Source organism: Lynx rufus, unplaced genomic scaffold, assembly GCF_022079265.1.
Source record: "Lynx rufus isolate CCGP_SWC_20201006 ecotype Redwood Valley unplaced genomic scaffold, mLynRuf1.p SCAF_10, whole genome shotgun sequence".
Taxonomy (NCBI): domain Eukaryota; kingdom Metazoa; phylum Chordata; class Mammalia; order Carnivora; family Felidae; genus Lynx; species Lynx rufus.
Genome location: NW_025814824.1, coordinates 57890496 through 57911850, shown reverse-complemented (window position 1 = coordinate 57911850; position 21355 = coordinate 57890496). Strand labels below are relative to the sequence as shown.

At 52.3% G+C, this 21355-nt stretch overlaps 1 protein-coding gene across 3 annotated transcripts; it reads right to left on the bottom strand.

Annotated features, from left to right (window-relative positions):
* Positions 1 to 466: 466 nt before the first annotated feature.
* Positions 467 to 21020, bottom strand: GLIPR2 (GLI pathogenesis related 2). 3 transcript variants are annotated; one of them, XM_047066265.1, is made up of 5 exons: positions 20913 to 21020; positions 10858 to 10966; positions 10406 to 10509; positions 8419 to 8496; positions 467 to 2013 (listed from the first exon to the last, which is right to left on the bottom strand). In XM_047066265.1, exons 1-5 carry the CDS (start codon positions 20938 to 20940, stop codon positions 1853 to 1855), a joined length of 480 nt encoding a protein of 159 aa, XP_046922221.1. In that variant the 5' UTR covers positions 20941 to 21020; the 3' UTR covers positions 467 to 1852. The 3 variants fall into 3 exon arrangements, with proteins under 3 accessions (XP_046922221.1, XP_046922230.1, XP_046922238.1); XM_047066274.1 differs by lacking the exon at positions 20913 to 21020 and adding an exon at positions 20127 to 20229; XM_047066282.1 differs by lacking the exons at positions 8419 to 8496; positions 10406 to 10509; positions 20913 to 21020 and adding an exon at positions 20127 to 20234.
* Between the last annotated feature and the right edge of the window lie 335 nt (positions 21021 to 21355).

Genomic DNA, 21355 nt, shown 5'->3' with positions numbered 1-21355 from the left:
TAAAAAAAAAATGACTTAAAAAAAAAATAAAGATACACAGATCTCGCCTGGAGCTAGAAAGCTCACTCCACCTCTTTTGTACCTCTAACAACTGGCTTTCTCACGTCTACGTATTTTCAACTGGCAACTTGGCTTGCGTATAGTTTTGGCTTGCCACGGCCCTCATTCAAACCCATGGCATCTGAATTTTTTCGGTGCAACCGGCAAATTCAATCCTCAGGTCTTAGCTAAATTCCTGGTCCATGGTCAGCCCAGGGATTGGCTGCCCTTGGATCACGTGTCCACTTCAGCCCAATCAGCTGTGTGAGGGTGGGTCACATGGATCAAAACATGGCTGCCCAAGAGGCACCAAGTACAGGGGAGAGATTGGAGGTATTCAGAAGCTTGAGTTACCTGAGGCAGGAACCGACAGTTATGATTACCTTAGTCACCAGTTAAGAATCGGGCACGAATGACATGGAAGATATTACACCAAAGAAAAAGATTTTATTGTTGTCTTAGTCAACATCCCTGGGTGAAACGAAGGGCACAGCATGAGGCTGTGTTCACAGTGTAACACAGACCTTCAGGAAGCACGTTTCCTGACTGGCCTGCTCGACATCTGTCTTTAAGCCGGCAGCCTTCCAACTCCCACCCTTGCTATCTTAGGACTCGGAGATGCCAGTTTCACGCCACTCAGCCTGGCATCTGGGTTGGTTCTTCCCACATGGACCATGTGAAATTGTTATTCAGGGGAACTTTGTGTAGTTTGAGGCAAAACACAGAAGCCAATTGGCGATTCTAACCCCCCACCCGGGATATCTCCCTGGAACGCTTGGGCCTGTCACACATTCCTGGAGGGGCCGCCAGCACAGCTGCAGCCACAGCCGCCAGGAACAGGCCAGGCTCCCGCCCTGTGTGTGAGGGGAGGGCAGAGGCTGGAGGGCTTCCTCTGGGGGCCCTGGTGAGCTCACACTCACCCCCACGCGCACTGACTTCATCTGTTGGATGCTTGGCCGCGAGCCCAGGCCTTGTGAGGGGCTTTCTCCCAGAACAGGCCCTGGGCCACCTGGCCGGGGTGGGGGAGGGGGCAGCTTCGGGCCTGACCCAAGGCCTTAGAAACCAGAAGGCACATACTGAGCTCTTCAATGCCCGAGGATTTTAAGAAAAAAGGTGGGAGGGGGCAAGGGTGGTGGTAGTGGCGCTAGTTTGCTATTTAAAGGTAGAAAATGCAAGGAAGTAAAACTTTTCTCTGCATTTGTTCTTTGGCATTCCCATCAGAGAATTCCAGGAGGCACGCAGATGACATCATGTCTTACAACGGAGAAATCCCAACGATGCTGTGAAATGGAGTTGCTGCCTGCCCCATGTTTCCAATGGAAGCTGCTTTATGTTTATGTGTTTAAAGCTGTTTTATGTTACATTTACACGCGAGTTTAATATTCCTAAGTATCTACCAAAAGTAGATTACAATGCAAGAAGATCACACAAAATGAACTTCACTTCTAAGCATCGCAAACATTTGGAATAGAAAAAGACCAGGGATGGATATTATAAGAAATATACAAAAAAAAGTTTGCTTAAAAAAAAAAACCAACCAAACGTTTTAAAGTTGATTTTTTTCCCCCTGAAGTCCAAATTATTGTGGTCTAGGTAACCATTAGGATAAAGGCTTCATTTGCTCCTTCCTTTGATAAGAATAAGTTCATGCATAACCGTATATCCAAGCGTGTGGTGCAAGAGACACTCACACATGCATCACACACACACCAAGCGCGTACACCCACAGGGACAGACACACCGCTGAGTTTTTGTTGTTCTAGGAACTTCGTATCCACGCTCAGTCTGCCACCTTCCCATTACGTTTAATGAATTACTTCTTTGGAGGCAGGACATTTTCTTCAAAGAAGCCCTGGTTGACGACATTCCCTGCCGGGAAGTATCGGGCCACCACGAAGGAAGACCCGTCGCTTGCAGATGCCTTCCCTACTCCCATCTTCTTCGTATTCTTCCACACCATGGCCGTGAAGTGTCCTATAGGGGCACAGGCAGGGGGAGAGGGAAACAGGTCAGTTAGCAGAATCTGGAGAAGGATGTTTCAAAGGATTCTTGAGCCCTGCACTGTCTTGTAAGGCATGGGAGGCTTCATCTTCACGCACACCAATCAGAGGAAGGAGACATAGAACGCTCCGCCTACCTGATTTTCTGAGGCGTCACGTCCTCTCAATCAGCCACACAGATCCTCCTCACCCCACCAATTCTCGATGCCCAAAGGTTTCATGGTCTCCCAGAGATCACGACAAAGCTGAGTGACTCCAACAGTTAGGATGACACCCTACCAGCACCTGACTCCACCCCTCCCCGCAGACTGTAGTCTTCAGGGTCACTGATGATCTGTCTCCATGTTCTTCCCCAAAGACCCCTTTTTGTCTCTATCTCACTTGACATCTTAGGAACATTTAATAGGGTCGACTCCTCCCCTTTTCGAAGCACTCCCCTCTTTTAGTTTCCACGACGCTGCCCTCTCCGGGCATCCCCATCTCACCGCCTCTTCTTCCTCCTCTTCCATCTCACTTGTAAATGTTGGAGGGGCTTGCGCTTCCCAAGGCTCAGTCCTGGGCTCTCTGTTTTTTTTCTTGCTGTACTCTTTAGGTAATTTCATCTTTCCCTGGCTCCCAAATGTATTTCTCCAGCCCAAATCTCTGTATTCCAGATACAACTACTTACTTGACATTTCCACTTGGATGACTCATAGGCAAACCTATCCAAACCTCATCCTTGATTTTGGTTCCCCGCCCTTCCCATTCCCCCACCGCCAGAGGTGCTCCTCTTCCTCCCTTCCATTTCCATTAATGGTCCCCTTGTGCACACAACCCTAGGGGTTGGTCTGTATCCCTCCTTCTCCCACATTTCTCCCTCAACAATGCATCATTCAATCTTGAAGATTTGAACTCCAAAATATATCTTAAGTCCATCTACTCCCCAAACTTTGGTCTCAACCACAAACTTTCTCACTTGGACCACTGGGATAGCCCTTGATTGGTTCCCTAGCATCTGCCTTTGCCTCCTCTAATTCACTTTCTACCAAAGTAGTCGGAGTAACCGTTTTTAGACATATGTTTACTTCCCTGCTTAAAAATCCTTCAACCGCTTCCAACTGCACCTAGAATAAAAGTGAGGAAAGTGAAGGCTTTGGCCTGATGGCCTCCTTTCCATTCCTTGAGCACATCAGGTTATTTCCCACCATGGAGCCCTTACACACACTGGCCGTTGTGTGGACTGCTCTGATGATGACCAACATCATCTTGTCCCTTAGGCCTCAGCCTGAATATCACTTGTGCAGGGAAGCCTTTCACAGTGACTCATTTCCTGAACACCTCCCTCCCGAGATCATCTTATCATACCTTGTTTTTCCCCTTCAGCATTCTTACCATTTGCAATGTTATGTGTTTTGGTTTCTTGCTAATCTGCTTGGCTCTTTGACTAGGCTAGGAGACTCACAGGGGCAAGAATGAAATTGTTTCAGTAAATTCAGTACCCTGGCACAGCCTGGCACATGAAAAGTACAAACTAAACCTTTGTTGAATGAATGAATGAATGAATGAATGAATGAAATGAGTGAATGAATCAAAAGGCATATGGAAGAACCATCTTAGACTTGGGTTCTGCCCTCACTGAAGTGCAGGCTTTCTATTTTGAGCTCTTTGAGACCTTGACAGGTTAGAGCCTCCTTCAATTTCCTTTGCTCTGAGCCAAACAGCCCAGTTCCTTCTCAGGCTACTGTTGACCCTCCAGACACTTCTATGGTTTGCTAAGCTGCTCAGCATCTCAGGCTCCCTGCCCCTCACCCACTGCTTCTTTCGAGCTTTTAATATAGCTCAGCTTCCAACTCCCCTTCTGCTTTGGGGTCAAAGAGTTGCTATAGTGGCTTCTTTGCTCAATGACCATTAATACTTCTGTCTCCTAGGAGTAGAGGTTGGGAGTTTATCCCTCCCACCTTCACTGTTGAGGACTCACAGAGATCCTTTGACAAGTCAATATTTACTTCCATATCACAGAACGGCATTCATTTGCTAAAACAACACCGAAGAGACTATGTTTCCTCTTTGAGGGTGGGTACCTCACCTTTCGTATTGACCACAACATACCCAGTGTTTGGCACGGAGCTTGGCACAGGTAGATGCTCAATAAATAACTGATGAAGAATAGAAGAGACAGAGGGAAGGAGGAAAATTGTGATCAGAGGAGCTAAGTTTCCCACAAGGCAGCTAAGAAAGAAAGAGGGGAACCACTTTATGTCCATTAGGATGGATATTATTTTTTTTTCTTAAAGAAGAGGAAAATAACAAATATTGTTGAGGATGTGTAGAGATTGGAACCCTTATGCATTGTTGATGGGCATGTAAAATGGTGCAGCCACTGTGGAAGACAGTATGGTGACTCCCCAAAAAATTAACTATAGAATTATTATATGATTCATCAATTCCACTTCCAGGTATAAACCCATAAGAACTGAAAGCAGAGACTCAGATATTTGTACACCAATGTTCACAGCAGCATTATTTACAATAGCCAAAAGAGGGGGAAAAACCCAATATCCACCAAAGGATAAATGGTTAAACAAAATGTTGTATATATACATATAATAAAATACTATTCAGCCTCAAAAAGGAATGAAATTCTGGTACATCCTACCTTGAGGATGAACCTCGAGGACATCACGCTAAGTGAAATAAGCCAGACACAAAAGGGCAAATATTAATGTTATATTAGGTACCTAGAATAGTCAAACTCATAGACACAAAAGTAGAAGAGTGGTTGCCAGAGCTTAAGGGTGGGGAAATGGGAGGGAAGGATGGGAGTTATTATTTAATGGGTTCAGAGTTTCAATTTGTGATGACTGAAAAGTTCTTGGCAATGGTTGCACAATATGTGAACGTACTTAATCTCACTGAACTGCATTCTTAAAAATGGTTAATTTTATGGCAAATATATTTTACCACAAAATGGAAGGAAGGAAGGAAGGAGAAAGAAAGAGAGAGAGAGAGAGAGAAAGAAAGAAAGAAAGAAAGAAAGAAAGAAAGAAAAGGGAAAGAGCGGTAGATATTCACACTCTTCCAACCCGACAGTTGATATCTTCCATTGTGTCTCATGTATGGTAAGGACTGAAAAAATGTTCATTGATTAAATTGTGTGTTTTGCCCTACGGTTGAACTCCATTTTTATAACTATTAAATTTAGGTATACTTTTTTGCTTTGTCTACATCCATAAAAAGATTTGAGATTACTAAATTGTGAAAATAACCAAACATAAACACTGATGAGTAGAGTTGCCGTGATAAAAATCAAAGCAAGAACTAAAGGAAAGGAAACCCGAGGCTCAATTATGCATCTTTATCACATATCTTTAGACTTGTATTAACCAATGCCCAATAAACTCTGATTTTCACCTCAAAATAGAGGAGAAACACTTCTTGCCAATTCACCCTTGGTCCTTACACTTTTGAGTCACAGCTCCAGGCTTTCGGCAACTTTGCCAGATGTCACTCCTTCTAAAAGCTGCCTTTTTATTAAGGCTCAAGCCCTTTTTCACACCAGCCTTTTCTCTCAAGAGAACCACATGCTTTGGCTACTGACCATTCACTCTCTCTGCTGCCCAGACAAGGACGAACTGCCATTTATCCACCGGTTGCCAAGGAAGTGATTACAGACACAAGGTGCACATCAGCAGTTTGCATGCCTGTGGAAGCCTTTTCCAAACAGATGAGACTAAGTAATTTTTCCTCTGGCTGGGGAGGTCTCTGGTTACGGAGATAATTAAGTATGGGTATTCAGAGATGAGTTAAAGAACATGACTTCCTTAGCAACCATCAGATACACAGTGGTTTCTAAGTAAATCAATTACAGTTTCTTCCCCACCCCCCACAAAAGGGATCACATCCTCTTTTCTGCTATGGACCCAAGCTTGCTAGAATACACATTTGGAAAGCATATTAAATACGTTACAGTATATTCTTGCAAAGGAATAACGTAAAACAGTAAGAAAGAATGAAAAAGCTCTTTTTGTATTAATGGGGAACAATCTCTGGCAATCTGCTGCATGAAGAAAGAAAGTACAAAACAGATCATATATCTGACACATAAAAAAAGGGAAAAAGAGAACATATTTACACAAACGCTGGTATAAAATCAGAACAACTCTCGAATGATACCCAAGAAACTGGTATCACTGGTTGGAAGGGAAAGTTCTGGAGACCAGGGATGGAAGGAAGACTTTTTTACCTTATACAGTTTGCAAGTTTCATGTCATGTAAAAGTATTATTTACTCAGAATAAACAAACCAACCGACTCATTAAAACAGAAAATAACAAAGGAATTGCAAGAAACCATTTCTTTCCACACAACACATAGCACAGAACTGTGTCCTTTGTCACAAGATGCTGACCCAAGGTGGGTGGGGATAGATTACAGGATATTTCAAAGGCCCTTCCCCTACATCATGGACTCAGGCCAGGAAATCCCTGTAAACAGCAGCTCTGGGGAGGCTGAGGCACGGGGAATGGGCCCGAGGATCTTGAAGGGTCTTGCAGGCTCTGACTATAACACCGTCCAAAGCTGTGCTTCTGTCTTAGGATCAGGCTGTCTCCCCCAGGCATTGCCTACCGGCACCTGAGACAGCATAGGGGCTAGTTGCTCTGAGGTTTTCCTCTTTTGGGCTGGGAGATGCGGGCCAATAGGTTGGACAGGCGGTCAGTGATCAAGGAAAGTTGAGTCCCATTCCCAGCTCTGACCCTTGTGAGATTCCCACCTTGGAAGCAGGGGCCATGGAAACAGCATCAGACTGAGGATAGGAGATATAAAAGAAGACTCTTCCTCTTTATGGCCTCAGTTTCGTCCTCTGCAAAATGGGTAGAATAAAGCCCCGCCTACGAATGGTGTTGTGAGGCTCACGTGGCTGTGGCTGTGGAGGCACTTTATAATTGTCAAGTGCCACGCACATGAGCAACGCTAATAACTCGCTCTGACACATGTCTGATTGCTCGCGAGTCTTGCTCACGGGGTAAGCAAATCCAGACGCTCTGAAATAAAATGTCTTCTGGACGCCGAACTTTACGAAAAGAAGACAGGTCTGCACATACATCCTTAAACACTGGTAGGAAGCTGTTCCTGTTCCCTTCCTCACCCCTTCAACTGAACTGCCATCCAACAGTCATTTCTTACTTAGGGCCCTGACAGCGGCCTCCTTGTCCCCAGCCCGGGGAGCCGAGAGGAGAAATGCCTCAGCAGATGCTTCCACCTCTGCCCCACAGTCCTGCCTACGCTGTCGAAAGAACCCCTGCCCAAAAGGGTGAGCAGCAAACCACAGGAAACAGTGACTGGCTCCGACAGCGTGTCACTTCCTGCTTCGGAAGAATGCTCCAGGGGGTGAGAGGCCATAGTGGCCCCACCCATGGGTGGGATGGGGGAGGGGAGAGGGAAGGGGGTGGGCAGAGAACCCCCTTTTCAGTTTCCCTGGTGCCTTTCGGTCAGAGAAACTCACAGCCCCTCTGACGCATCCTGGGCCGCAAGTCGATCTGAGTCGGTTCTGAGGAAAGAGGGTGTCAGGTGAGGGAAGCCTGCTGAGGCAGGAGGGAGCCCAGAGCCCAGAGCAGCTGGTGGGGCTGTAGTAAGCTGAATGTTTACCGCTCACTCTGGAGGCCTCGCAGAAAAGCCGATGCCGGTCCCACAGCTGGCCCTTCCCCGCATCTAAACACCAGCTCTCAGAATGTCCCCTAAAGGCCACCACCTGGCCCCTCACCCTCCGGGACGGGGGAAGCACAGGGAGTCAACCCAAGTTCACACAACTGACAGTGCTGGAGCCTAGAGCAGATCTAGGCTCTCTGCTCACCTGAACCCCAAACTGGAGAGAGAAGATGAAGGGGGAGCCTGGGAGGCTGTAGGTGTGGGAAGCACTTGGGAAGGGTGTTGGGGGAGGGGGTGAGTGGGGAGGGAGTAAAGACCAGGAGGAGAGAGTGAGCAGTTTGGCCCTTTTCCTGAAGAGAGAGAGGGCTTTCGAATATTCTGGCTGTGGGCCCAGGCTGGATCGGAGGGGAGCAAGACTGGCAGTAGGATGATGGGCCATAGCGCCACTCCCGGGAGCAAGCACTGAGCAGCGGTTAAAATCCACAGCCTCCTGTGACACACGCACTCTAGTCATCCGGAGAACTTGGAGCTGGTGGGGAGGGAATCCGTGGCTCGGGTGTTCTCAGATAGAGGGGGATGTGTGCGTGTTGGGAGAAGTGATGGCGAAAGAGAGTTTTGCCCTTTGGGCAAAGTCATACAGGAGAAATACGGAAGAGGTAAAATAGGAGGGAAATGGCCGCTTTTCAGAGCGTTAGTTCCTTTCCAAAGTGCAACCCTGCCCAGGACCAGGCCACTGGTGTGATCCCATCACTCACCAGTCCCAGAAGTGAAGCCGGGCTGCTGGAAGTTGTAGTTCTTGATTTCACTGTACCATCTATCAGCCACCTCCTTTCCTGCAGGGAAAAGACACTGCTTAAAACTCAGCAGCGGAATTGGGGCACCTGGGTGGCTCTCTCTGCCCCTCCAGAGCGCTCTCTCTCTCTCTCTCTCTCTCTCTCTCTCAAGATAAATAAACTTAAAAAAAAAAAAAACCCAACACCTCAGCAGGAAAATCAACTCACTCACTACTCCTTCCATCTTCTCCCGTTAACCCCAAACCACCCACCCCACAGGTAGATGTCTGATAAAGCACCAGTGAGCCGAGATAGGGACTCCTGCCCAGGAGTGTATCTAGGCTGAAGAGAGAGCTTTGTTGGAGATTGGGAAGAGCCCTGGCCTGGGGTTGGAGGACTGCCTCTGTGTCCCTGCCCTACCACCACTTGCTATGTAATCCTAGGCAAGGCCTTCCTCTCTCTTGGCCTCCGTACAAGGGCTGACTGCAACGTACTCCAAGGGCTTCTAATGATGCTCTGAGTTTTCGGGAGACTCTGCCCTCATCCCACCCAAAGTCTGTCTCCTGAAATATCCACAGGAAGAAAGGCAGTTGGGCTGGTGGGCTGGGGTCTCCACTGCAGGCAGAAGGGTCCTCACCTAGAGCATCGGCTGGCCCCCGCCGGGCAGGTGCTGGTAGGAGAAAACCCCCAGCATCTCTCTGGGAGCTGTTGGTGTCCGGACCACAGCCGGGAGCCTCAGATCCCACAGCAGTTAGTCCCACCCTGAACTGTGATTTGTGCGTGAATCACCTGGGGCGCTTGTTAAAGTTCTGACTTCAGGAGGTCGAGGGTAAAGGCTCTGAGTCTGCATTTCTTGGCCGGTGGACCACACTTTGAGTAGCAAGACCTTACACAACAGAGGCTACACACTGGCCTCACCCGGGGAGCACTGAAACGTTGTTGAGGCCTGGGGCCTGCCACAGCCTGTATCAGTGTCTCCGGAGGAACCGGGTGTTGGGATTTTTTTAAAGCTGCAGAAGATCCAGGGCGGGGATAAAGACAGCCTAACGAAACAGAGATGGGGAAGCTGGGGCCAGAGAGGGTAGTGACTCACTCAAGGCTCCACGGGGAGCCAGCGCAAGGCTGGAACCAATCACATCTGTTCCCACCCCTTCGGTGAGACTTCTCTCCCAGGCCCACCAAAGCCAGCGGCCTGAGCCTGGAAAGGAGGCCAAAGGCGCCCACCTTCCTGGGGAGCATGCGCACACCTCTCCCGGAGGCCCGCTGCTCTGGGGAAACCGGGAGGCCCACAGGGCCTCTCCCCCCCCCAGGGAACTCCCAGGAATGTCAGGCCCCAGAGGGCACAGTAGCTCTCTCCAGCATTTTCCTAAAAAGCCGGACAGCCCTGTCTGAGCCAGGAAGCTCAAGAATGTTTGGTCAGTGTGGGGGGATCATCATTCCAGGCTGTGACCTTGGATGGAGGAATTGTCTTTCTCATTTTTTTTTTTTTTTCTAACATGGAAAAAGCTCAATTGCATTTTTCTGGTGATAAAAGTTAATACACCAACACTTAAAAGAAAGAAAAATGTGAAGAAAGTACAATTCTTCTGTAGCTGGGGATACTGAGGCGCCCCCAGGGTCATGCTGAAACCCTGTACAAAAAGGGCACAGAAATGGATTTGTCTCCCCCGCCCCCATTCCTCAGCTGGGAGCTCTTCTGAAGGGGAGGGCTGGGCAGTCTGACTCATCTCTGTGTCCCTGGCACCCAGCACAGGCCTGGCCCTGAGCCGGCCATCGGAGAGTTTGTGGTGACCGGCTCCTCGGAACAGAGGCGGAGGGTTCTGGGGCGCCTCTCTCTGGGCCGGTGGCACCAAGGCCACACGGAGGAGGGTGCTGGGGCCAGGAGGGGCCAGAATACTGGATGTCCCAGGCCCAGCTCAGGTGGGGGGGGGGTGGGGGCTGGCGGGGGGCAGCTGAGAAAGTGACCTACCTGTCTGATCGTAGGAGGCCCATGCCAGGTTCTCTCCGCACTGGCCGCGACTGGACTCCGGGCTGTGCTTGAGGATCCTCGTGCTGGCCAGGGCCTCCGAATACCTGCCAGAGTCCATGTACTTCCTCAGAGCGGGTGCAGCCCGGGGAACCCCAGAGTATGAGCCCTAAACTGGTGTGGCTGAGCTTCCTTCCCTGCCCCAGGCTAGTTGCGCAAATCAGGAGCATCGTGCCAGCATCTCTTCTGAGCCCCCAACAGTCTCATTTCACAGAGAAGCAAACTGAGGCTCGGAGGAAAAGGACCTGCCTAGGTTAAGTGGCTCAAGGATTATTCAAGCCTGGCTGCCTCTGCCCCCCAGTCCTATGTCCGTCCAGCTACCCCAGGGCCCCGGCACGACTGCAGCCACAGCGCCACGAAAGGTCAGAGTCACCCGGGGCTCTGGGGACACTCACTGCTGGGCCTCCCGGTTGAGCTTCTTGCAGAGCTTCAGTGGGGGGACGCCGTGCTGCTGCCGGTACTCGTTGTGGGCCTTCAGGACCTCATTATTAAACTGCTTGGAAGCTGCAATAATTTCAAAATGGAGAATGTCTCAGTGCAGAGAAAAGACCCACCAAAAGCAGGATGGCAGGCTTCAGAGTGACGCCCAGCTCAGCCCTCAGGCTACAGGGACCGGCCGCTGCTGCCCTTCGGCACCGGGGCCAACCGAGCAACCACGATGCCCTGCTTCATACACCTGATGTCACCTTCCACATCTCTGCGCGTCTGCACCTCACGGGTCACCTAGGGCCTTATGGACCACATTAGGGATTTGGGTCTTTATCGGGGCAATGGGAAGCGACTGAATGGGCGCAGGGGGCTGGGCTCCTGAGATCTGTGTTTCTGAGAGATTCTGCTGGCCGCTGGGTGGAGGATGGGCCGCAGGTGCACAGAAGACGCAGGGGGGTGTGGGCGGGACAGTGAGCAACGAAACCAGAACCCCTGGGAAAAAAATGTGCGGAGACTGGATATCTCAGACTGGACCCACAGGATGTGGTGGGGACCGGGAAGAACAGGCCTGGCTGTGGTGAGGGTGACAGGGACAGGTGAAGAAGGGGAGCAGGGGGGACAGCACCGGGGAGGTGGGGTGAGGGACAGAGTGGAAAAGAATGTGGTGGTGTTGGGGAGCAGGGTGGGGTCAGCTGGACCCAGGGGTGCACTGAAGGGAGAGGTAGAGCCTGGGCCCAACTGGGTCATGACCTCAGAAAGGACGAGGTGAAGGAGGCTGGAGTCGGGGAGAGAAGAAGTGGGTGAAGGCAGAGTCAACAGTAGACAGAAGTCACAGCAGTTTGGATCTGAGATGGAACCCCATCCATCCCACACCTTCCATCCGTCTCCCCGCCACTCGTCCATCCATCTTCTGATTCATAATCTATTCAGCAGCAGCAGCAGCCAGCCATCCACCCATCATCCACGCATCTGTCTGTCTGCTCTCTGAGCGCCTTCTCTACTCCAGGTCCTGGATTATGTGTGAGAGGTCCAGAGACAAATGTCCTGCCCTCAGTGAGCTCGCAAACAGAAGGGAGACAGCTTTGTACACAGACACTAGCAAAGAGTATGAGGGGGCTAAGGTGAAGGTGAGCAGAGGGCAAGGGGAACTTGGAGAAAAGCAACCTAACGTGGGCCGGGGGATGGGGAAGGTGGCCCCTTGGATTGAGGCCCCAAGGATGCCTGTACAGGAGCCAGTCAGGCTGACTGCGAGGTCACTGAGCACCAGCCTTAGGCATCTGGGAGTGCCCCTCTGTGAAATGGGGTGAGTTGGGTGGGTTACGAGTAAGAGCCATGGCGGGGAGGGCGGGGTGACACTGAGCTAGTCCCATCTGGCGGGACCCTTCCCTGAGGCTTGGCTGTGGGCAGCAAAGGAATAAAGTGGAGGACTGAAAGAAGCGCCACTCCCATCCCTGCCCCCAGCTCATTCACCAGGCTGCCTGTCCTCTCCTCTCCTCTGCTCTTTTCTTCGCCCCAGAGGCTGAGATGACCCAACAGGGAGTCTTCCTCCCCTCCCTCAGCCAGATTCCCCATGTCCCCTGGGGCTTCAGATCAAATCCCACTGGGTCTCTGAGGAGAAGCAGAAGGAAGGCTTGCCCTCAGGGAGCTCTAGGGTAAATGCGGCCCTGAGAGGTGAGGCAATGCCAGTGGTGGCTAGCTGCCCGAGGGGGTTCCAATGACCCGAAGAGCTAGGACCCTGGGGGCCCAGCACTGCCTTTCCGTGAGGTCTGGTCACAGCAAGGCGCCGGCAGGGGGAGGCGGGGCTGAATGGCAGGATTTGGGAGGCAAACACGGGGGCAGACACAGGGGACACTGAACAAAGGGGTGATGGTAGCTGGGCACAAGGCAGAGGCGGAGCTGCGATCTGAACTCTTCAGGTCTTTGTGGCCAAGAAAGGGGCCAACCCCTCTTTGGTTTGAAAGGTAAAGATTTCAGGTTTATGGGAGGGAGGAAGAAAAGGGAAGGAAGGTACTGTTTGGAGATCTGTTGTACGACAACGTGAGTATACTTAACACTACTGAACAGTATACTCCAAAATGGTTAACATGGTAAATGTTATGTCATGTGTGGTTTTTTTTTTTTTTTTTACCACAATAATAAAAAAGATTTGGGGTTTAGCATGTTAATGTGGTATTTGGGATAACGGAGTCACAGAGGTTCTTAAAGAATCTCTCGGGTGGAAGCCATAGCAACTCAAGGGGACCAGAAGGGGTTCCTGTTGGTGACGTGCAAAGGAGTCAGCAGGGCGACTCGGCGGCCAGTAACCCACCAGCTCCCGGGCAGCGCACTGCTTGTCCTGCACGAGCCGGTGCCCAGCTGGTGTGCTTCACCCAGCCTGGCCCCGGCCTTGTCTGCAGGTGGCGACCATCTGTAGTGTGTCCAGAAGTGGTGACAAGGTGGAGAAGGGGCCGGAAATGGGGGTCTTATAAAGAATGGGTACAATGCTGGGTATGTTCATCCTGCAGATCAGACTTTGGAAGACACAGTGGAGGCCTCTGATGAATTCTGGGATCCACAGGGCAAAGTCGGGGTCAATGGGTAGAAAAGGCAGGATGATAGAGCTCAGCTCAGCCTAAGAAAGATCTTTCTGTCAATCAAAGCTTTCTAAAAACTGACAACCTCACAAGGTAATGAGCTCTCCGGCACTGGGGGAATACAAGCAAAGTGATTTCTCTCAAAAGGATTCAGGCACTGGAGGCCAGTCAGATGACTTTCGAGTCCCTTCAAATCCTGAGATCTCATAAGGTCCCATCAGGGTGGGGTGAGAGGAGACAACTGAATGACCCACCTCAGACCGCCAAGGAGTTCTGAGCTTCTCTGAGGAGAGGGAGTGATCAAGATAAGCGTATGTGTACGTGCAGGGGCAGGTGTGGGTGCACGCGGTCAAGGTGGCAGAGGATCCCTATCTGAGGGGCAGGCTTGGCGAGGCCCACACTAATGTCCGTTCCAGCTCCTATGTCCTGGGGAGGCCACAGTGGGACACCACAGGAGATGCACGGGATTGAGTGGCATGGGCAATGCAGACCATCAATGAATGGAGAAGGCTTCCGGGAGGAGGTAGTGAGGAGGTGGAGAGGCACAGAGAAAGCCAGGGCCACCGGGAATCTGGTGTATCCGGGGCTATGGGGAGGAAGGGGAGACAGGGGAGGAGTGGGTAGCTTAGATGAAGCTCGTTTGTTTACAAGCAGCCCTGAGTGCCGGGCTCAGGTTGCAGGGGACCCAGTAGTGCTGGAGGTCCTGCAGTCTTTTTGGCAGAGAGGGACATATAAGGCTGCTAGAAACTAGGTCACTGCACTCCCAGAATGTGGGAAGTAAAAAGAAACAAAAGTGAAAGTTCCTGTGCCCAATCTAAGCTTGGTGCCCAGAAGCCAAAGCTAGTCACTGTCTCCAGCAGGGCCAGTTTCCTGGGCCAGAGTTTCTAGAAAGGGGTCAGGAAGACTTTTTGGTAGGGGAACCTTCTCTCCCCACCCCTGGCTGGAAGGCATGGGGGCCCCAAGGCCACATCTCCCACTGGCCCCAGAGTCCCTCCCACCTCGGAGGCCAGTCCCCGCCCAGGTGGCTCTACAGAGCAGGGCCTCCGGGAGGCAAGATACCACTTGTGACCACACCCAGCAAAAGGCACACCTCGCTCTGTAGGAAAACCCAAGAACACATCTGCATATAAAGATTAAAAGTCAAAGAAAATCTCCCCATCCCCACATCAGGCAGGGAGAGCCCTCACAGCCACCCCACAATGGGGGAGGGCAGTGATTATGTCCTTATTTTGTAGGAGGGTAAACCGAGGCTCAGAGAGGTCATACAGGCTCAGGGTGCCAGCCCAGAATGAAGAAGGTATCCTTTCTTCTGCTTGCTGACCAACTATTTCTAGGTGCCAGGCTGGTGCACGATCTTATTTACTTATCACCCTTATCACCACCTTTTGTGGGAGCCCCTGGTTTTATTTGTGTGTTTGCTTGTTTGTTTTGATGAGGAAACTGAGGCTACTTCCACAAGGGAAGTAACCTGCCCACGTTCTCACAACTGGTCCAGGGGTAGTAGGCCCACGAAGGCCCACGAAGGGGTTACTCCTTAACCCCACACCACGCCCGAGGGCCACGACACAGAGGACAGCGCATAGAAGAGACAGCAGGGTTTCCAGATCCAGGAGGAGGATCAGGTCCAGGGAGGCTGAGTCTTTACATCCTGAGGAGGAGGAAGTATGAGGAGAAAAGAACTTTCTCAAGAGCCTCCTCCATGCCAAGCCGTTTACGAACGACCTGCCTGAGGGGCCCCAGATGAAAATCAGGGGCTTCAGGAGTATAAGCTCCAGGGGGCAGGTGTGAGGCTTGAATTCAGAGCTTCTGGAAGGTGGAAGGAGCTGCCTGGGCATGGCTCTCTGGGGCTGAAAGAGGGTGGCAGGACTGGGCTGTCTCTGCTAGGGTAGAGGGCACTGAACTGGGATGGGGGCTCTTGAAGGTCTGAACTTGGGGCCCAAGCTTCTAACTGCCAGATAGACTCAGGTCGTGCCCCTCCCCCTCTCCCTGCCCTTGGGCTGGGACAGGCTCCTCCCTCAGCGTTGAATGTCCTCTGAGGCCTCCCAGGGCCTGACTCATTTCTCTGCCCTCTCCAGAATCCCCACCAAAGAGGCCCATCAGGGGTCAGGGCAAGAATTGTGAACGAGCCCCTTCTGTCCCCTTGGCAAGAGGCTGGAAAGCGACCCAGTCCCGCGTTTGGGGCAAAGCTGGTTGTACTAGTTTATCAGGAAGAAAAATTATAAGTTGATCAAAAAAAAAAAAACACCAAAAAACAAAACAAAAAAAAGAATGAGTTCCAGATGGGTAGCTCTTGCTCTTTCAGTCTGGCTTCCAGGAAATTCAAGAGGCAAATCCCAGCTTTTACTCACTGTAGATTCTAGGACAAGTTGCTTAATCACTCTGTGCCACATTTCTCCCATATATAAAATGGGGATCACAGTTTCTACCTCACAGGGTTGTTGTGAAAATTCAATGAATTGGTCTATGTAAATGCGTTAGAACAGTTCTGGGACATAATGAACAGTTACTAAATGTCAACTATAATTATCATCATCACTATTGGGCAGAGATCCTTTGGCCTCTGGCCTTCGGAGAAACTGCCCTGTCAAAGCCCTTCCTAGATTAAAACAAATTTTTTTAAGTTTATTTATTTTTTTTTATTAGTTATCTCTATACCCAACAGGGGTCTTGAACTCATGACTCACAGATCAAGAGTGTGCTGGCTCCTTCGACACTGCCAGCCAGGGGTCCCGCCCCTCCCAGATTCTAGAGAAAGCGGGGCTGCTGGTATTTAAATTGGTCTTTGATGACTTCTTTCAGTACCTCTGGGCTTAGACATTTGCTGAATGAACGAGTACACAAACAAATAAATGAAAGTCCCACACTAGCACAGAGAAGGCACTAGGATGGGAGCCTTCTCATTGCAGATGAGGAAACCGTAGAACAGGAACGGCTGAACATGTGAACTGCCCAAAGTCACACAATGAGTCTACAATAAAGTCAAATGTAAGAATGTCCCTCCCTTCCCCCCCTTCCCTCCCTCAAATCTCACACACTTTCCACTTCATATACGTCTTCCTCTCCCTAATGACAAAAATGATGGTCACTGAAGAGTTGCCCAATTGCTTACTGGAACAAGGATGTCCCGGAGCATTGGGCCCCGGCTGCCCCTCTGAGGGAGGACAATACTCCTTGAAGGGCTGAAGGAGCCAGGGCCGGGAGAGTGCTTGCTCTGCCTACAAAGCGGCTGTCCCCGTTCCAGCCCCACTTGTGGCCCCTTGGGCCTGCCACAGGCACTGGGCAAGTCCCTGCCTCTCTGGGCCCTGGTTCCCCATCCGTGTGAAGGAAGGATGACATCTGTGGTTTTCAAAATATCTTCAAAGCAGGAAACCCTTTCTTTGAACTACTCCCCCCCACCTTTTTTTTTTTTTCAATAAAATCAACTGATGGCAATGACACAGCTGGGAGTGACCCAGCCCACACAGCCTCCCCTAGCAGAGGTGTGACAGCTCCACTTGGTAGAAAGTTCCTGGGCTAGTCGGTCCCCAAAGGCCCTCTGCTCTGACTTCCCTGGGTGCTGGGAGATGTGGGTGGAGGGACACTAAGATACTTAGCAATAATTGCAGGGTGTGTAGAGTTCCCTGTGGGGCTGGCATCTTGGGTGAGAAGCATCTGGGGAGCAGGTAGAAAAGTGGTCAGTGTGTCTGAGGGGCAAGCACACAGCTGGGAAGTCAGAAACTTGGGTTCAAATCCCAGTCTGTCCACTTACTGGTCAAGGTTGAACTTGGACAAGGTGAGTCAACCTCTGTAAATCTGTAAAATTGATAATAACTGCCTTGTAGCGCTGTTACAGACGTTGGTAATGAAATACCTAGTTTCAAGTGTGGCACGTAGTAGGAGCTTAATAATTGGTAATCACGATTATTAGGGGCTAGAGGCTTCTACAGAGCCCAAGGTCATTGCTTTTCTCTGCCTCCATAACACGTGCAGCAAACTGAAGGCCAGCAGGGAGACCAGGGCGAGGAGCAGGTCCTGGGAAACTCTAAGCGCTGGGCTGAGTGTCTTCTGGAATTTAAGCTGTGACGGTTGTTTGATACTTTTTCGGCAATGCCCACAACCCCAGGCAGCTCTGGAATATATCTGAGGTTAAATATTAAAAAGAGATTGGCCCCTAGGCAGTGATGAGGAAACCGAGGCCCAGAAGAGGCAGGGGCTGGCTCTTTACCCCGGTCTTTTTGGAACCACGTAAAGCCCCTGTGTGGATAGGTATCTGTGAGTGCTATCGGACGGCAGGCGCAGGTAACCTCAGGCTGGTGGCCTGGAACCCCAAGGCTGGCCCTGTGCTGAAGGCCCGTGGGGCCCAGAAAAGCCACTTTCTCTTGAAGACCCTTAGGGGGGCCAGACACTACCTGGGGGCTCATGGTCTTTGGGACAGCCAAATAAAATGCATGTGGCTTTGAGGGAGATACGCCTGGACCAGCATTCTGGAAGGTCCCTGGGTACGTGGTAGGACCAGCTCTTACCTGCCTTCTGCACTGCCCTCCTCCTCTGAACTGGCCTGACTGTGCATCTCTAGTCCCACAAGGTGTCACCGCCATCCCGCACCCAGACTCACAAGGCTGGCCCTTCTTCACATTCACAGTAAGTTGGTCACCAAGTCCACTTTTGGCTACTATCTCAAAAACCCTTCTCCTCCTCCTCTGCAGTCCTAGATGCCTCCATCTCTCTCTCCTGAGTAACTGCAGCAACTCCCCCTGACCCCCACCTCTACCCTCCCCGTCTGGTCCACCCTGGCACAACTCTGGTCTTGCCGTGTTTAGATCAATGTCTTTCAATGGCACCCTAGGGCCCATGGGTAAAGTCCAAATCCCCAAGACTCTCCAGGAGGCTGCAAAGGTCCCCTCCGCACAGATTTCCCCCTCCCTTGAGCTCCTACCGCTCTCCACCGGCACCTGCCCTGCGGCTTGAATCACTTCCCACCTATCACTGGAGCCTATCCACCCTCCTCCTCAATTAGCTTTGTGATTCATTTCATGATCCAAATGAATACTCCTGAGGACAGAGGCCATGCCCTCCACAGCAGTGGGTCTGCGGCTTAAAGAAGAAGCCAGAAACAACTGATACAAATGTAACGTTAGAGAATTTGCGGATTTTCTCCTAAGGTACAGAGAAAGGAGTTGATTTTCAAAATGCTTTTTCACATCTGCTGCATTCTTGCCCCATCATCACCTATCATCCTGTTCTTTTACTACATGACAACTCCCTATGTCACCTTTCCATACTGGAGATCATAGGGGCCACCCTCACTGTACAGATGGGGAAACTGAAGCACAGAGAAGGAAAGAGCCTTGTTCAAGATCACACAGCAAGCGATTAGCAGAGCCAGGGCTGAAAGCCAGACCCGTCAGGGCAGGGCAGGAACAACGCCAGGGAGGGCCACTTACTCCCAGCATGGGTACCTCGTGAGTCTGGATCTTGAGAAGAGATTCAAGAAGGGACCCAGCCTCACCCACCTGAGGATGACAACCCCAGCTTCCCATTAAGCAGGACTCCTGAACTCTGCTGGACAGCTGTTCACTGAGAGCCTCCTGTGAGGCAGGAACTATGCTGGGACAGACATGGCCCCTGGCCACCAGCAGTGAGGAATCTGTAGGAAACAGGTCCATGGCTGGGGTAGTGTCCCAAGCTGACCGCTGGGAGGGCTGCAACAAAGAAGACCCAGAGTGGGGCCGTCCCTCTGGGGGAATGGGGAAATCAGGGGGGGCCCCAGCCCCGAGTTGAGCCTAGAAAGATGGGGAGGATTTGCCAGCTCGGCGAAGTGGGAGAGGCAAGGTGGTGGCGGCGAGCACTGGAAAAGGAACCCCGGGGAGGGAGCAGCGTGCCAGCCTCCTAACAGCTGAGTGTAGGGGAGTTAACGGGTGACGACCAACTCTCAGGGGGTTCCAAGCCCCGCGGAAGAGTGTGTACTCTCTCACCTGTGGACAGTGGGATGGAAAGTGTTAGGGAGCGACAGGACAGATCTGCATTTTAGAAAGTTCACCCCGACAGCCACAGTGATGAGGATGCGCAGCCACAGGTCAGACGTAAGGGGGAAGCGCGAGTGTATATGCCCGAGTGGAGCCAGACAGAGCCTGGCACAGAGCCTGGCACCGAGGGGGCGCTCAGGGGAGGAGGGACAACGACAGAAGAAAAGGATGCTCAGAGCTGTCCTGAGGGTTGGTTGGGGCGGGCTGTTTTGCAGCCAGAGATGCTGTCATAGTTTGGAGGCTTTTGCCGATTCTAACTCCGCTCCAGAAACAAAGCAAAGCCACGCCTTGGCCGGACGCTGAGCGCTAATCCCCAGCGCCTGGAAGCCCTCCCTGACGCAATCTCTGGCTCGCAGACAGGGGGACCCTCCCTCGGTCTCGCCTTCCCTCCCTCTCTCGCGGTGGCCCGAAGGCCACCCCGGCTTCCTGGCTGCCCCGGAAACCGCCGGCGCCGAGCCCGCGGGCGCTTCGCCCCGCACGCCGCCCCATCCCGCAGCCGGGGGTCTCGCGGCGCAGCCGGAGCCCCGGTCCCGCGTGGCCGCGGCGGTCCCGCTCCCCGGGGAACCAGCCCGCCGCGGCGGACGGTGAAGGCGGGGATCCCCGAGCCGAGGCTCGCGAGCCGTCCCCGCAGCCCGCCCGGCCGGCCCGCGGGCTCACCTGACTTGCCCATGGCCCGCTCGGCGCGCTCCCCGGCTCCAGCTGCCGCTGCGCTGCGCTGCGCTCTCTCGCCCTCCCCGCGCCGCTGGAGAGCCTCGGAGGTGGCCCGGCGGCCGCAGCCCCTCCCCCGGCGCCGCCCGGCCCCCGCCTTATAAGGCAGCGACAGCTGCAGGCGGAGGAGCCCGGGGCCACCCCGCCGGCTGCCCGGAGGAGGAGGCTCCGCGGGCCCCCCACTCCGCGAGCCTCCCCGCCCGGCTTCAGAGAACTCTTGTAGCCAAGGGACCCCAGCGGCTGTCCAGGGCTCTCCAGGTGCGGCCTGGGAGCCCGGGACCTCCCGGATCTCTCAGCCCAGAGCTGCCCCTCTCGGGACGCGGAACGGGGGTAGGGCAACCGCTAAGGCGCTTTGAGGACAGTAGTGCTCACTGTCGCGCATCACCAGGGGTTCGGGGCTCTCCCCACCTCGGCCTGGCCCCCAGAGACACTTCAGGCTCCGGGTGCGCCGCCTTCCCCTCCCCAGCGACACTGGGCTTCCCAGGACGTGGCCTCTGGTGCGAGTCCGAGTTGGAGTTCCGGCACGCACCCCGTAACGCCCTGCGTCGACCCTCCCGGGGAGGCTGCCGCTGCCCTGCTCTGACCGGTGGGCCTGTCCCTCATTCCTATCAAACCAAGCCGAATCCCCCAGCCCGGAAGTCTGACTCCAGACTTGTCTCTTCAAATCCTTAACTTCATCCCATGCTCCAGTCAAACTAAACTTTATATTCCCCAAACATGTAGGAGACTTCTTACCTCCTTGTTTTTGCTGGTGCTGGCTCATCTCTGCCCATTCAAGTCCTACTCATCCCTCAGGGCCTTTGGGTCCTTGTAACCTCCTTTCTTGACCTTGGGGGCAGTGGTCAGTACACACCTGGCACTGGGGAGACAGGGTCTCAGTCACGGCCCCACCCCTGTGTGAGTAGAGGACTTGCATGAAGACACAGCCTGAGTCACCTGTGTGACTCCCCAGAGTAACTCCTAATTAAAGGAAGCTAAATTTAAGTAGGACCTTTCAATAAATGGGCACTGGAGTGAACTGATTTGCTGATTTGCAATACCAAGGGCTTCAAATGTCCAGTAGGGCAAGGGTCCTCTCTACTCCCTCCCCTGTGTCAGGCTTTCAAACAGTGGTGGAGGGTTAGAAAAAGTGGCCCACCCTGACTCAAAGGGACTTTTGGTACTAGGCGGAGACCCAA

Excerpts from the sequence above, each read along its gene's own strand:
- GLIPR2 (XM_047066265.1), bottom strand. The coding sequence starts at position 20,940 with ATGAGCCAGCACCAGCAAAAACAAGGAG. Across the intron at positions 10,967-20,912 it reads GCACCAGCAAAAACAAGGAG|CTTCCAAGCAGTTTAATAAT; the intron begins GTAAGAAGTCTC and ends AAATTATTGCAG. Across the intron at positions 10,510-10,857 it reads CTCAACCGGGAGGCCCAGCA|GTATTCGGAGGCCCTGGCCA; the intron begins GTGAGTGTCCCC and ends GGACTCTGGCAG.